The sequence below is a fragment of the Papaver somniferum genome, unplaced genomic scaffold, assembly GCF_003573695.1.
Source record: "Papaver somniferum cultivar HN1 unplaced genomic scaffold, ASM357369v1 unplaced-scaffold_21, whole genome shotgun sequence".
In the NCBI taxonomy this organism is placed as follows: Eukaryota; Viridiplantae; Streptophyta; class Magnoliopsida; order Ranunculales; family Papaveraceae; genus Papaver; species Papaver somniferum.
Window position 1 is genome coordinate 867970 of NW_020631041.1, and position 15742 is coordinate 883711.

The window sequence follows — 15742 nt, forward strand, 5'->3', positions numbered from 1 at the left end:
CGAATTCAACGGTTCATCCCCCGTCTGGAACGGGAGGTAAGAATTATAAACACCCGCGAATCCCCTGTCAGCGGGTTTACTGGATGATTTTGTATGCATATATGTTGAGGACCGGAAATCAGATTTAATTTTCTAGTAAAGGGCAAGGCCTGGCCAAATCAAGATAAGGACTCGGATTTCATCACCGTTTCCTTCTTGCCCGCCTTAGGAACACGTAACCTAGGCGAACCTAAGCCTTAAAATTTGGACTAGAACGAGACCGACAGGGTAACGAGGTTATTATGAAAGTCGTTCGAAAAATATTGGTTACTCTTTTGAGCATATTTTGAAGTTCATGATGGTTTCTGTGAGTTGAATACGCCGCCTTGTAACGCCGGTGAGGCCTTGGGTATCAAAGCTCCACTGAGCTTCCCTCGTCTCTATTCAACTTACTTTAACTCGGATTGATTCCAGAGAGGTTTGCTCAGATTGTAACGAATTCCTTTTCGAAAGAATAGAAGCTAGTCTAGAAAAAATCTAAGTGGAGCCATCATGCTTTTTGTTTGCTAGATAAAATAGGCTTGTTGTGGTCGAGTCAGCCTTGTTTGTGCTTGTTTAGAATTCCCTTTCAGTTAGGATGTCGAACTGGTATAGCCAATACAATGATTATCCAAATGAACAACATGGACATTACTATTTTTATGATCATAGGGTGAATAGTGGTTGGGCACGCCAACCTTTTCAAGGTTTTGGGTCATACCATGGTGAGCCCAATTACTATCCACATGCATCGGTCATACAGGAAAGAAGATTATAATACTAGTTCTTCGTCTTTAGAGGATACAATCAAACTATTGAAAAGTAGTCATTTTTATGATCCTGCAGTTCCTATTCCTTCTCTAGAAGAGTCTCTCAGGAATTTAGCTGAGTCATCACGTAAGTTAGCTGAATCAACATACAAGTTAGATGAGGTGGACAACATAGTTATGGACGAAAGAACTGCAACAACGACTGAATCTTCTTTGGAAGATATCCTCAATAGGTTAAGTGAAAACTTAGATCCAACACTTAGGGAGTTTTCTTTAGAAGAGACCCTTGAGAGGATAGTTGAGTCGACACGTAGACTTGAGTTACAAACGAACGAAAGTATTTCTCGAAATGACTTGAATTTCCAATATAGTGTATCCAATAATATTCTTGAAAATGAGGATAGTTATTTGCATAATCAAGATATCGAGGTTAGAATTGGTGACCCTCCTTGTGTAGATGAGGTTCAGTCATTTCCATGTTATGATAATGATGAGTATGACGTGGACAATGTTGATGAAGAATATGAAGTAGTTAGGCATGGTGATCAGGAATTTGTTACTCCTATTGAGCTTGATAATGATAATGATATTTCTGGTTCAAATACCGATAATTTTAATTATTATCCACCTATTAAAAAGGACGGGGATTTGACTAGAGATAATACCGTTTTAGACGAAGTTGTACTTCCTTGTGATTACGAAGCCAATGATGGTTTAGAGGAACTAGTTTATCCTGAGAATATTGTTTTCGAGTCTAGAAATTTAGAAACTCTACTCTTAGAAGAAAATGAACTCGTAGAGATGAGTGAGGATGAACCTGACTTAGAAGAATCAATTGACCATTTCCAGGAATCTGATGACCTAGAAATTAGGGAAGTTGTGACTAGTCTTTCTAGAGACACTGAAAACTCTAAGTTTGGGGATGATCATCATTCTCCATGTGCTTTAACTCTTAGAAAGGTCTCTCACTTGGGACTTGACATATGTGCCTCAACCATTTTACAAGATTATCTTCATACGCGTTTTCCCGAACCTAATAATATCCAGGAAGAAGTTCAGTTGTTAGAAACCCATCCTCTGGTTGATGTGGTTTACCCAGGCTATGATACCCAGATTGATTTTGTTTTCCCACCAAAAAATTTTATTCCAATTGTGGGAACTTTTGAATTTAAAATGTGTCAGTTATTGAGTTTTGAGACTAAACCTAATTACTTTAAGAGATTAGGGTCGACACATTTGTTTAAGGAACACCACCACTCTCATTGTGGTTAGATGTGTGAATCAAATCTGATTGACTTAGAGGATCCCCAGTTATTCAAGTTATTATTATGTGCTTCTATGTTTGTATTTGAGTTTTTCCAGACTCTAGAACCTGAACATTCAGATCTAACTTATGAGGAATGCAACCCATGGAAATATTTTATCTAGAACCTGTTATAGAACCTGAACCTGAACCACAGCTAGATGTAGTTGTCTTAAACAGGAAACTAGACAAGGTTGTGCTTTATTTGTTAATTTTCTTGGCATGTTGCATATTCCTTTTACTTGTGATAGCTCTATTTGGTTTTGGTGATCCGCAGTTATTCCGGCTATTACTTTATGATTTTATGAGGTGATTAATTCCTTCCGATGTCTGGCTGAAGACTTTAAACTTAGCACTTCTTGGGAGGTAACCCAATCTCATGCAACACGGTAATATCTTTCCTTTACTATTTTGCTTCGGGTGGTAACAGTTTCTCCTTGTTCATGCTTTTAATTTTATTTTTGGAACATTGAGGACAATATTAGATTTAAGTTTGAGGGTATGGGAGAAACTTTTTATTTGCAATAAATAAACTCCAAAGCCTAGAAATTTATGCTTATTAAGGTTGGCACTAACCAATCTAAGTGGATAGGAACATCTTGGTTGTAGGAGTTGAGGAACCAATCTGATTAGATGGAAACATCTAAACAGTCTATTCATAAAAGCACAGAGCTCAGGTATTAGAATTAAAAAAAAAAAAATGGTAGTTTCGCCATATCTCGTTGAATCCTAATCCTTCTATTTTTTTTTAAGTGACTTGGTGGGACACACGATTCAAGTGGTTACCATTGCTAAGGTGAAATAGGGTGATTGGGATACCAAAAAAAAAAAAAAAAAGAAAGTTAAATTGAGATTGAGACCAGACCAACCAGAATAAATTCAAATAAAGTCGACCACCGGTGCCCTTGTATATTCCAGTTGTGTTGACCTAGAGTTAGGTTTATCGACCAATGGTCCCATTGTATATGCCAGTTGTGTTGATATTAGTCAAACCGGTATCTCAGTCCATTAGGATAGGTTCATCTTGGCAGAGGCCTTCAGACAGATATGGGAAACACCGTTCACTTGAAACATCTATTTTTTCTCTTTATCCATCTTCTTGATCTTTTCATGTGATTTATTGACTCTGGTTATGATGTACATAAACTATCTGAGTAGAGTTCTGTCACTTATATGAATTTTTGTATGCTTGAGTGCAAACTCGTGTACAACAATTGGAATTTCGCATCAGGGTACTTCCTCCCGTAGTCAATGAGAGTATGCCAACCAAGGAGATTCTTTAGTGCCTTCCAAGGTTTTTCTTAGATAGCTAGGGTCCGGAGTAAAGGTTTTGTGGGTACACCTCTGGTAAACCCTCCGGAGACAACACTCCGCCGCTAGGGCCACCTAGCGGTTTAACGGCTTGCTGCACGTGCTAAGTGTAGTCATTTTTATTTTTCTAAATTATATGTGCTCGAGGACTAGCAAATAATACGTTTGGGGCTATTTGATAGACACATTTTTGTGACCGAATTGTCCTCAATTTTCAGTATTGTTAGTACTCGATTTTCTACTTAATATGGTGTTTTATGTGTTTGTAGGTATTTTTGGAAAATAAACATTTTTGGAAAATTCGGCTCGAAAAGTTGGTATAGGCACCCAGAGGACACATGTTATTCGGACTCTCAGTTTTGGATAAGAGGCACCCCAGGGAGCCAACTGCTAATCGCGCCCCATTACTGGTTAAGGGGGCTCCATCTTCTTCCTTGATTTGAAAAGAAAAATTGGCGAGAAATTTGGTTTCCACGGTAAAGGATTTATTATCTTTAAGATAAGAATATCTTCTTGCCTTACAAACATGAAGTTTTGAAGAAAAAAGAAGTTATCTTGTATTAAACAAGAAAGATATCCTTAGAAGATTTTATCTTGGATTTTATTCTGCGGATTAAAGAAGATATGGGTTTAGTAAAGACATATATAGAATAAAGAGAAGGAAAAATTCCTGAAGATATTTTTAATTAAAAAGAAGAATATTTTGGAGTTATGGAAGAATATATTTGAGTGATGTGTATTTGTGTGTATAAATAGAGAGCTAGGGAGCACATTTGAGGGGAGTTTTGGGAGAGAAAAGAAAATCACTGCTTTAATAATTTTCTCACATTTTCATCATTTGTAAACCACTTTTTGAGCCATGAATAAATATTTTAAGTGTGTTTTCGACGTGATGAGCTAATCCCTAACACTAGGACGACGGAGGAAGACGAGTGCCATACATGGGTAAAATTATATAATTCTTTTTAAGACTTTTATATTAATTTTAATTGAAATATGATTTGAATTAATTGGTTTTCATTTAATTTGATGAAGTATGCTTAGCTTAAATGTTTTGATACATCATGCTTAGGAATTACAACTAATCTTTTGAGAATCTATCGTGGAAAAATCAGATTCCATGTTAATTTTATTTATTGAGCTTTAATTGTTGAGAATAAATAAATCGAAGCCTATGTTATGAATTCGACGAAATCCTAGTCCCAGTAACTCTCTTCATCTTGTGACAATATTTTGTATATATTTTTCTTTTATTTTAGTTTATTAATTCTTAAAATCAATCTCATCAAGTCCGAGTGAACGACAACCTTCTTACCATTATATAAAATACCATCAAAAGCCGCTGTGCTTCGTGAGGGTCAACAAGTTGCTGCAGCTACTAACGTTGCGATCCCTCCACCATTCGTCGAGCCCGAGCCTGAGCAAGAGGCTCCTGATACCGAGGATCATATGGACACTGATCAAGGCACTCCTGGTGATGGACAAACTTGAGCTTTCCTGCCCTCTTATACATGTAGGTGTTTCCTTTTAAGGACTTTGAAACTTCTTCTTTTGACCTCTGGGTTTCGTCCGAGGGTGTAGTAGTAACGTTCTCGTGCTCGCGAGACGAAAATACTTTTTTTATCTTTAGAAAGTCCTCAACTGTGGGAGGCGCTATTTTGCTACTCGTATTTTGATAAGTCCTCATACATGGGAGGTACTTTGATATTTTCTACTAATATGGTTAGCAACTTCTTGCTTTCTATCATGCAATGGTCTTGCATTATTGGCTTTAAAGGGTTTGGGTGTACATTTTTGGTCCAACCATGGATGACCTAGCCAAGGAGTGATCAATTCCTTGATTGGATGGGTCGTCTCTTACGGTGTTGGGATTCAAATATAACAAATTTCCCTTTAGATTTCGCGCCTTTGTATCCCTTTTAACAGTGTCCAATTTAGGTTACACTTGCCCCTTGATTGAGTGACCAGATGTTTGAATCACTTTCTGCTTGTTTGACCAAGTTCTTTTTTGGTGGGTGATACCTCGGTCGAGTGATTCTTGTCCCAGCCAGAGGTAAGTACCCTGATTCTGGATATCTCCTGTTATGGAGGACATCATCCGATTTCGTGATCGTAATGGCATTACCTTAGGTCTGTTTCCGTCTCAGATAGCTTAGATGTGTTACACGCATCATTCTATAAAGAATGGAAGGTGTAGCTAGCACCGTGCCATAGTTTGGATGGGCTTTCTTTGTAATGCAAATATGACATGATTAATCTACATGCAAATATAAAGTAAAAAACGAGAAACTAATGGAAGAAATTTAACAGAAAATGAAAATACAAAATCAGCCAGAATGTACAAAAGGAGTAGTTTTATTATCTTCAAAAGAGGGTTCGTAGACCCTTAGTACATTTATGAGAGGTTTCATGACCTGTTTACAAGTAGGGGTTAAACCCATTCTTCAAAATCTATCCTTCTAAGAGGTCGTTCAAGCACTGTATGCTTGTTTGGCATTTTGATATTCCAAAGATGTTTTTGTTATCTGCCACCTGGTTGGAGCAGCTTGTGTGCCCCGTATTTCTTTCTTCGTGTGGGATGACTCAGGTTTGGATTGTTATAGCGAGGTGTCCCCTCGAGCCATCTCGTTCGGACTAAGCTCTTTTAGCTTGACGAGTTTGTTTCTCATCCGAGTTGCCAGTTGGTGGCTTGCTCGTTCTTGTTTCTGATTCGTCCGAACCTTCTGGGGATAAGATCTCCTTCCGATCCCTAAGTTTGTCTTCTGTGATCGCATCTGTGTGGGCCTCGAGAGCTTTCTCCTTATCCTTCTCGTCGTGTGTCGAGTGTTTTGGTGTGGCTCTGTTACCGAGCTGTTGTTTAGAGAATTGTCTCCATTTCATATAGTATTCAGCGTTGACCTTTCGAGGTGTATTACGCTTATCATCGTTGTCTAACGTTGTCTCAGTGTCGTCTCCTTCTATGGTTTCTTCTGGACATTCCTGCTTGTCCGATGATGATTCTATCCGAGATTGATATTTAATTTTGAACTGTGCGACTTGAGTTTTCCATTTAGAGATCCTTCCGGTATCGTCAGTATGGTTTAGTGTAAACTCTATCTTAGTTCGTGTGATGATGGTCACAGTGTGGTTTTGGAAGTATCTCTTCCACTTCTCCGTACCCTACACCAGAGATAACATGATTTTTTCTTTCCTTGAGTAGTTTTTCTCCGTTGATTTCAAAGCTCTTTTTATGGAGCGTACCTGCTTTTCTGCATTTTTATCTGTTTGGATTATTGTTGCTCCGATAGATATATTGGTGGAAGATAAGTGAACGTGTAGTTCCTCATCTGACGACCTTTTTACTAAGGGCAGGGGCAATTTACATTTCGTCATTATTCCCTCGTCCGTATGTCTAGATACTATGCCCTTTTCGGGGGGACTTTGCGAGATGCTACCCCGAATTGTTTTTTCAAGGAGGATCTGCTTGTATCCAGAATTACTATCCATTAGTGATAGCAGTTCCAATCCAGGAGCGATGTTAATGAGCCGCCCGATATCACCTCCCAAGATTGGGAGGTCCAATCTTCTCTCCCCGATGTTAAGAGAGGTTCTGTAATTGCTATAAGGGCTTTGTTGGCATGTAATGTCCGAATTCTCGGTCTCATCTTTCATCATGTAGACATTGGCACTCTTTTGATTTTCCACCTTGTCCTTCTTGGTTTTTGACGAGTTCACTCTCTGTTCACCATTTTGCACGTCCATATTGTAACAGTACTTAGCTTCTTCCGAATCTCCTTGGATTTCGGCGATCCCACAGGGTGTTGGAAACCTTAGTTTCTGGTGATATGTGGACGCGACTCCCTTGATCCCATAGATCCAGGATCGCCCGATGATGGCAGTGTATGTCGATATTATGTCCACAACACAGAATGTGGTGAGTGTTAGGATTTCCCCCACTCCGATCTCCAGGGTTATCTCTCCTCTTGAGCGAGTAGACAAGCCGTTGAAACCAAATATATTATAGGTTGATGGTATTAGGCTTTCATCTTTTAGTCCCATTTGGTTGAATGTTTCGTAAAACAAGATCTCGACAGAATTTTCTCCATCTATTAATATTTTAGGCATGGCACACGAGAATGCCTTTGATTTTCCTTCCTCTTCTTCGGACTCGGGGAGTGCAATGGCCATCGTGACCACTAGTGAGTCGTTGTGCTTTCGTCCCCCATCAGGTGCCTCTGAGGCCGAAAAGATGGTGGGTAATTTCATCCACTCCTCAATCGGGGGCTCTCTGGCTACACTGAAGACTTCATCACCTGCGAAGTTTTGTTTGTGAATTCGTCCTGTAATATTTCCTTCAGGCGTGGAGGTAACGATTGCCGAGTGCGATATTGTATTGCACCCTAGATACTGCGACTCACGAGGGATCTCCACGCGGGGTATCGGTGCCCCAGCGACGGGTGGGATCGCTGGTTGCATGATGTATTCCTGGATCTTGCCTTCATCGATCGTTTCTTTCACCATCTTCTTCAAGTCCCTACACGAGTCTGTCGTGTGGCTATGGAATTGATGGAATTCATATAAATCAGTTCTATTTTTGGCCCGCTCTGGCTGTTGACTTCTGTTCCATGGGTAAGTGATTTTATGTTTTCCGCCGATCTTCTTAAGGATCTCGGATATGGGGGTGTTCAGCTTCGTGTAGACTGGGTCTACGAACTTTCCCTTATTTCGCTGGGCTTGATCTCGCCCTTTCCATCCTCCAGTCCGATGTTTGTGGAACTGGGTTGACCCGTTGTTGGATCGCCCTGCTCCTTGTCTTGTATTTTGGGATACTAGTTCCTTTTACCATCTTGTCATAAGTTCCGTTTTGGAGTTCTTCCAAGTCTACATAATCCTCTTGGATTTCTCTTAATTTTCCCAAATTCTTTGGCATGGTTTCATACATGCGGAAAAATATAGGGTCTGTCTTTCTAAGACTATTTTTGAAACCTAAGATCGCGTAAGCCTCAGGGGATTTTCCAATCTCAGCACATAGTTTTCTCCATTGTGTTATCAGGGAGCGGAGTGACTCACTTGTTCCTCAGGATATCTGGAACAACGTGTCAACTTCAGGTCGTACTATGCTATTATGAATGTATGTTTCTAAGAACAGCTCGGATAGGTGAGCAAATGATACAACTGAGCCTTTAGGCAGGTTGTTGAACCACATTAGGGTTTCGTCTCTTAGACTTACTGGAAAAAACTTACACAACACTACATCATAATGATCCCATTGGGTTAGCGTCATGCGATAAGTCCTAAGGTGCTCGATCGCGTCTCCTGTTCCAGTGAAAGGAGCTGTGAACGTCGGTAGAGAGCATTTCCTTGGAAATGGCAGTTTTAATAGATTTTCAGATAGAGGAGATTGTGCTTCCTCCTGCATGACTTCCGCCAATTTCTTTCTTTCTTGCCTTCCTGTAGCTTCCCTATATATTGCCTCGAGCCGGCAGAGTCGGTCCTTCAATTGGTCCTCATTCCGCCTTGTTTCGGCTTTCTTCTTCCTTCCCTATGCCTTCTCGGGTGAGAAACAAAGCTCCTGGAGACGACGCCTTGATCTCCCCGAATCCTCGTCCGATTGTTCAGTATATGACACAATCTTGGATCGAGTTGACCTTGTGGTCTCCCCTCTCTTGGGGTTCACAGCCGCGAGGTTCTCGGCCTCGCAGTTGGTTCGAACTTCATCGGTTCTATTCTTATCTCGTTTATGCTTGGGATCAACGTCTGATGATCCCTCAGATGGGATATCCTCCTAGTCAAGGACGCCTCTGCTCCCTCTGGGGAAGCGATCTGCTGTTTCCTCGTTCGAGGTGTCAGGGATATTGAATCGCTCGTCGTCCTGTAGGTTCTCCAAAGAATTTTCCTCCTCGAGGATATCCTCAACGGTAGCGAGTGACACCTTCTTATTTTCTTTACGCTCCAGCCTGCAGTTTCTCCGTTCTAGCCTCTTATTTCATTTCTCTAATCTCTTCATTCTCTCATCCTGAGCTTCTTGGGCTTTCAGGATGGCTGCGATGGTAACGTTGGCACCGCTGAGGTCTGAAAGGTTGTCCTTCTTGGCCTCGCTGTTCGCTATTTGCCTTAGCAAACGGTCCAACCATCCTGGTTGGGTTAGATGGAAATCATCATGCCTCTCGAAGGGGTGTCCCTCTTCTTCGGAGATATAATTGTCAGTTAGTCCTTCCGGATACTGGTCATCGGGTTGTCCCTCTCCTAGGATCGCACCGTTTAACATGGTCTCGCCTGGTTCCATGTCATCTAGTCCCTCTTGATGGGCTCCATCGTTTTCACCTTGGCTCGTGCGAGCAGATCGTCACGTCACCATTACCTTCCCTGCAATATATGCAATAATACTTAATGTGTCTCTTTTCTCATAAAGGTGGGTCCCTAGATTTGCAGGTCATGTGCAATTGCTAAGTCATAGTTCAGACTGGACAGTTTAGTACAGGAAGACTTTGCAGTAAATTTTGGAGACATGTGAAGATGTCAAAACATTCCCTACTTTCACAAGGTGTTAATGATGAAGAAAAGGTGTTTTATCAGTCCTCTTTTTTCGAGAAAAATACCTCCTTCAATACATTATACCTCTTATTGGAAGAAACCAAATTATGACGATTGAGCATATCTTTCCCATTCTAGGAAATATCTCTCATCATCTTTAGACTTTGGATTTTCGTCAAATTTTTGAGTTTGATGAATGATTATGTACTCATTAACCCTCCTTCTTGACTTAGAGTTAGATTTATAGGAAGAGGTTTATGGATTATCTTGAGTTCCATTGAGGATGAAGAGCAACTAGTTTTTTTTTTCAACTTTCATATGAAGATATTTTCTTCCATGGAGTCTACTGATAGCTTTATTCTTTCCGACTCTTTCATGGAGGAGATCGTTTGAGTGCCGAAGTATCAAAAACTCCATTTTCACTCCGATATTCAACTCTCCTGAGCACCTTGAGAAAGATATTGAAAGCTGCTACTAGATGAAAAATCTAAAAGAAAACAAGCGAAAAAACTGTAGATCTGCTGATTTTGAGGTTCTTCTAGTATGAAAACCAATTCTCTCATGGAGAAAATAAGAAAAGGAAAAATGTAGGTACACAAAATAGGCTCTCCACGTGGCCGCACAGGAAGGCACGAAATAGGTCTGAAGAATCTCACTCAAGGATCTTGCATCATTCCCCGAGAACTCGGTCAGTGACTTGTCAAATCAAAGTCAGATTCATCTCGTCGTTGATTAACGGCACGAAGTAAGAAGACCCGTACACAAGGAAGCATCCCAAAACGAAATAACCCGCTTAAAGAACCTAAAACATGAAAGATCAATTGGAGTACCCAACAAGATACCGATCACGAAGACGAAGTAAGATTTTTTGGCCGAAAAGATAGCCTGTGAAGTCAGTAAATTATTGAACAAGAAAGAGACAGCTGTCCTGACAAGTTCTCATGGTCGTCAGCGAAAGAAGGGGAGAAACTTTATGGAAAATGGCCTGGGCGAAGTAAAAGGTTTACCCACGAGAATACGGTGACATTGGATGAAGTAAAATGAGTTGTTTTCTATTAGGGTTGGATGGTCTATAAATATTGGCCCTTGGGCAATGTAAAGGAGGTCGGATTCCCGAGGAAGGAATAGTCTTGTTTAGAGTGTGAGATTAGGATTTTCCTTGTATTTAAAACTTGTACTTTCATTACCTTGAATGGTGAATCAATAAAGAATTTCTTATCCAAATTATCTATTATATCATAAATCTAGTTTTGTTTTTTATTTGGGTGTACTATTGGATCTCCATTAACTACATTTAGTGTGACTTTGTCTAGAATGATCGACAACATGCCAGTAACATAATTTTTTCAATCCTTCCCAAATTTTAGTCATTTGTCATCGGACTCGAATCAAATGTGATCTAATTGGCAAGATTTGTCTAGTACACCTGTACTCTTTTTGATCAACAAACAGGACACCTGTACTCTACAAGACTAATGATTCTTTTATCGTTTTTCCCTATTCTTGGGAGATTTTAACAAGCTAATGCACCCACGCCGGCAATGTTATAATAACAATTAGCTAAATTGCGTGTGTTTGTGGCTCATTTACACAGTTTCGGTTGTGCCTTTGCCGTTACATCAAAAAAGAAATGTTGTTGCCTTTGCCTAGAGTGATTATTTTACCAAAAAAATATTCATTTTTATTGTAATCAGGTAATGATCTAGGACAACTTTGTGGACCAATGAATAAAATCCAGGTCTACAAAGTAGTATCTCTCTAAAGCTGGTAGGTGAAGTTGTCAGTGTTGGTGGCTTGCATAGGAAATTGTATTCACACCCTTGGTGGGTGTGTGTATAAGCTTCACTTTTTAGAGAAGGATAGTGTCTGTGGATTTAGAAAATCCGAGTGCAAAATCCCGCTATGATAGCTAAGAAGGCTTGGCGAATGGTGGGTAATCTGGATCCTGAAAGTATTCCGAAGGCCAAATATTTCATACTAGCTACTTGATCGTTCGATTCACCCATGTGTTGTTCTTGAATTACAGATAGCAAGTGGTTAGTTCCGGGCGGGCTATCCAAGCACAATATGGTCTGCTCTTGGGGCATGAAAATGACATCACCATAATTTATTTAAGTATCTCTTTTGTAACTTTACATTTTGGTTAGTACTCCGTGCTAAGATTAGCAAAGTATACCTATTAGCTCATGTCTCTATCTAATTATCAACGGGGATTTGATCAAGTTGTTTGAGCTGTTTTAGTGTGCATTTGTCTAAAATGACAAAACTTCGAAATATTGGAAGTGCACTGCACAAGACAGTCGATCATCGACTTCCCTTCTTTCAAGCTACCCCATCATTACAATGCATATGGAATTTTCGTAGACCATCTAAATAATCACAGACTTAGCTTACAAGTTCTTTGCTCCTAGTCCTAGGTTTTCCCCTTCCCAAGTTTGGGTTACTATTCTCACTGTTCCATATAATGCTAGCTGCTTTTCTTTCCGTCTTGCTCTTTACTGAGCGATTGGCCTAGTGAAGAAATGAATTTGTTTATGTAACCTTCATGGAGATCATGGTTTGAGAAAATATTTTGTCTCATCTCGGTTGTCTTCTGTCGCAATTGTTGTCCCTCTGGCTCTACCATCAAAATCCTCATTGCTTTTGCCACTGCGTCACTAGTAAAAGAACCGTCTTCATTTCTTTCAACTTCGAAACCAAGTCCTTTCTCAACTAAAATCCTAGCATTGATTCCTTGGTCAATGATCATTGGCGTTAGGATCTGGCTATGTCCGAAGAAGAGATTCTGTGAGATGGAACTAGACCCACAATCTATGTTGTAAAAGGTGCTAGGCAAGGCGAGGCGCCAAACCTAGCGCCTAAGACGTTCCAGGCGAGCACCCGAAATTTAGAGAACGACAGAAAATAAGTATAACTTGGCGCCTAGGCGCCTTTTTTTACTAGGCATCAGCGCTCGCCTTTTACAACATAGCCCACAATGACACAAACTCCCTCCAGTTGCAGCATGAGATAAAACCTCTACTTGGGAGATCCATCCAAAGCACATACAACCTCTACCTCTGATTCTACCCTCAAAACCAGATGGTAGTAGCAGGGGCGCAACCACATGGAAAGGTGGGTGTGCACTTGCACACCCAGCCCATCTGACTTCCAAGCCCAATTGTTTTGCATTTTAGGAACCCTGATTTTGGGCATACCAAAATCTTTTTAGGCATACAAAACAATAGCCCCATCTTGGGTGACCTTATAAGGGGTACCCTATGGGTAGTTCAATTACCTATATACCCTTAATACAAAAATCTGAAATCAATTTTCTAAAAAATCAAAATCAGTTTCCCTTACCATCTCTTCTACCTCCTCCTCCTCTAGCCGAACTCTTCCCCTCCTGCGAAAAAAAAAATTCATCATCGTGATTAATTATCGATTCGTAAAAATTTGATCGTCGATTAAACTCAACCACATAATGACTCGTACAAAGAAAAGCAGGGACTAGGCAAACCAAATCGTCTACTAATCCATCAATTGAAGAAGAAGAACCAATTGAAGATGAAGGTGTAGAAACTGAAAATCAACCACCAATTGAACCAACTGCATCTCCAACTCCGGAAATGAGGATAAGAAAGCAAGTTTTACAAACCCAATCTCCTATTTGCTGTTTTTCATCGATTAAATGACGGTTACAGTGTTGGGTTCGGCTCAAAATTGAGTTGCGTTTTTAGCCGAACTGTTCTTCACAAAAACTTCCTGTAAGTGTATATGAACAGTTCGGCATGAAATTTCATGATATTTCAAGCCGAACCTAGTCACAGATAAAGATGCATAGGGGTTCGGCGTATTCGATAATCGTAATATGTGCCGAACCTAGCACATTAACGAGGTTCGGCTATTACGATATTCTCAATATGTGTCGAACCAATAACAATATTTTAACCCAAAAAATAACAAATTGATGTTCGGCTCATACGATTTTCGAAATATAAGCCGAACCGGTAATTATTTTTTTTTCCGAGCTATTCAGGATGTTGTTCGGCTTACTATGAAACTTTCATATAAGCCGAACTAGTGTCTAGCAAACAGTTCGGCACATGCAGTAAACAGATTCAGTAAGCCGAACCGTTCATCAATTGGTAGATTCGGCTCATAGATGTGAGCCGAACCTCAACCTGTTTCGCCGAACCATGATTCAAAAAACCTAACTTTTGATAATTGAGAGCTATAGAAGTGAGATTAAGTATAGGATATAAGTGTACCTGTGTATTAGAAGCATTGGGTTCCTCATCAATGTCTTCATCATCAGGATTTGGCTCATAAAAATCATCATTCTTGAGTTTGTGTAAACAACTCATCCTCAAATTTTTCATCTAAACAACTCTTATAATTCTGAAAATTATTTTAATCACTAAATAAAATATTTAATCACTAATCAAGGTTATTAACACTAATACGTAAAGGGCAGATTTGCCATTAAAAAAAAATTGGGTTAAAGGGTTATCTGATTTTGCTATTTCACAACCTTTTTTGTCTTCATTCAATATGCCTTGGAAGATTTTGGTATGCCCAAAATTATAGTTCCATTTTAGCCCAATTTAGTCATTTTTACTCATTTTGCACCCTCTTAAATGTCCAATAATTCATTGCTTGCCCACCCAATTTTCAAAACCTGGCTCCGCCCCTGTTCCTTAGTATCCACAAAAACGGTAACTCGGAAATTTCTAATCCAAATGCCAGCTCATTTTGTATTCACTTCCAAATGCCACGTACACAACAGTTTTTGGGTGTTGCTTGTCCAGCCAATTGAACATTTCAGAATTAGAACTCTTTGTTGAATCACTAAAGATGCTCTTAACTAATGAAACCCGAGCAGGAGGCGGTAGTAAACGACCGGAATACAACCGGTTTTTGGTAGAGATCTTTGAGGAGATTCAAATAATCTCCATCAAATTCTGTACAACTTTTGAGTAAAACGAAGTTACAACCTTCAATAACTTTTACAAGTCTGTCACTAGCTGACAGTCCAGTTGCATCTTTAGTGTTTAAAATCTCATTCATACTCACAGCTTCATGGTACCGATATGCAAGACTCGAAGGAAAAGGAATCCATTCCGGTAGTGAAGTTAAGTACTCCGGCGAGCGACTGCTATTTGATTCTTTAAATTCCGATGGCGGTCCAAAAAATGCGAGTGATGGTGCATATGACACACTGAATAATGCAGTAGGAACATGAAGTTTAGCTCCAATTTCTGGCATCCAACAATTGATGACATCGCATATTATCAAATCTAGTTTAATCTGATTCAAAAACATCTCGACTGGCGCCTGTAATAAATCATAGGCTATCTTAAGATACTGGGTTTGTTCTTCATCTTTTAAATCGATAGTTGCTTCACAACCGGCAGGTAAGTTATCCACCAAAGGTAAATCAATCGATACGAAATTGATGAGACTCTTGAGACTTGGTGGATAAATGGGTGACAGTCGTTTGATGATACTTGGAGTGGATATGAAAGATATTTGAATATCACCATTTCCATTTGAAGCTAAACTCTTTGATAACTCTAGAAATGGTATAATATGACCAAATGCTAACCATGGAAACAACACTATATGGAAGTGATTTTCTTTAGTCTTCTCCATTGAAGAAGCGAGTTTGATGAACTATCAATTGCATGTGGCTTCTGAATTGTCAATGCAATTGCTATTGTTAGCAAGTGTGTGGCTCACGTAAATATCGTTATCAAAATCATCATCTATGGGATTATCTGTTTTGTAACTTTTCATTTTAGTTTAGCAAACTTTTACCTTCTTCCAGGAGTATTACGTGCTGATC

At 39.7% G+C, this 15742-nt stretch overlaps 1 protein-coding gene across 1 annotated transcript; it reads right to left on the minus strand.

Moving 5' to 3' along the window:
• Window positions 1-14757: 14757 nt before the first annotated feature.
• LOC113340119 (putative UDP-rhamnose:rhamnosyltransferase 1) lies at window positions 14758-15549 on the minus strand. The gene has a single exon (XM_026585330.1). It carries the CDS (start codon window positions 15547-15549, stop codon window positions 14758-14760), a length of 792 nt encoding a protein of 263 aa, XP_026441115.1.
• Window positions 15550-15742: the final 193 nt, after the last annotated feature.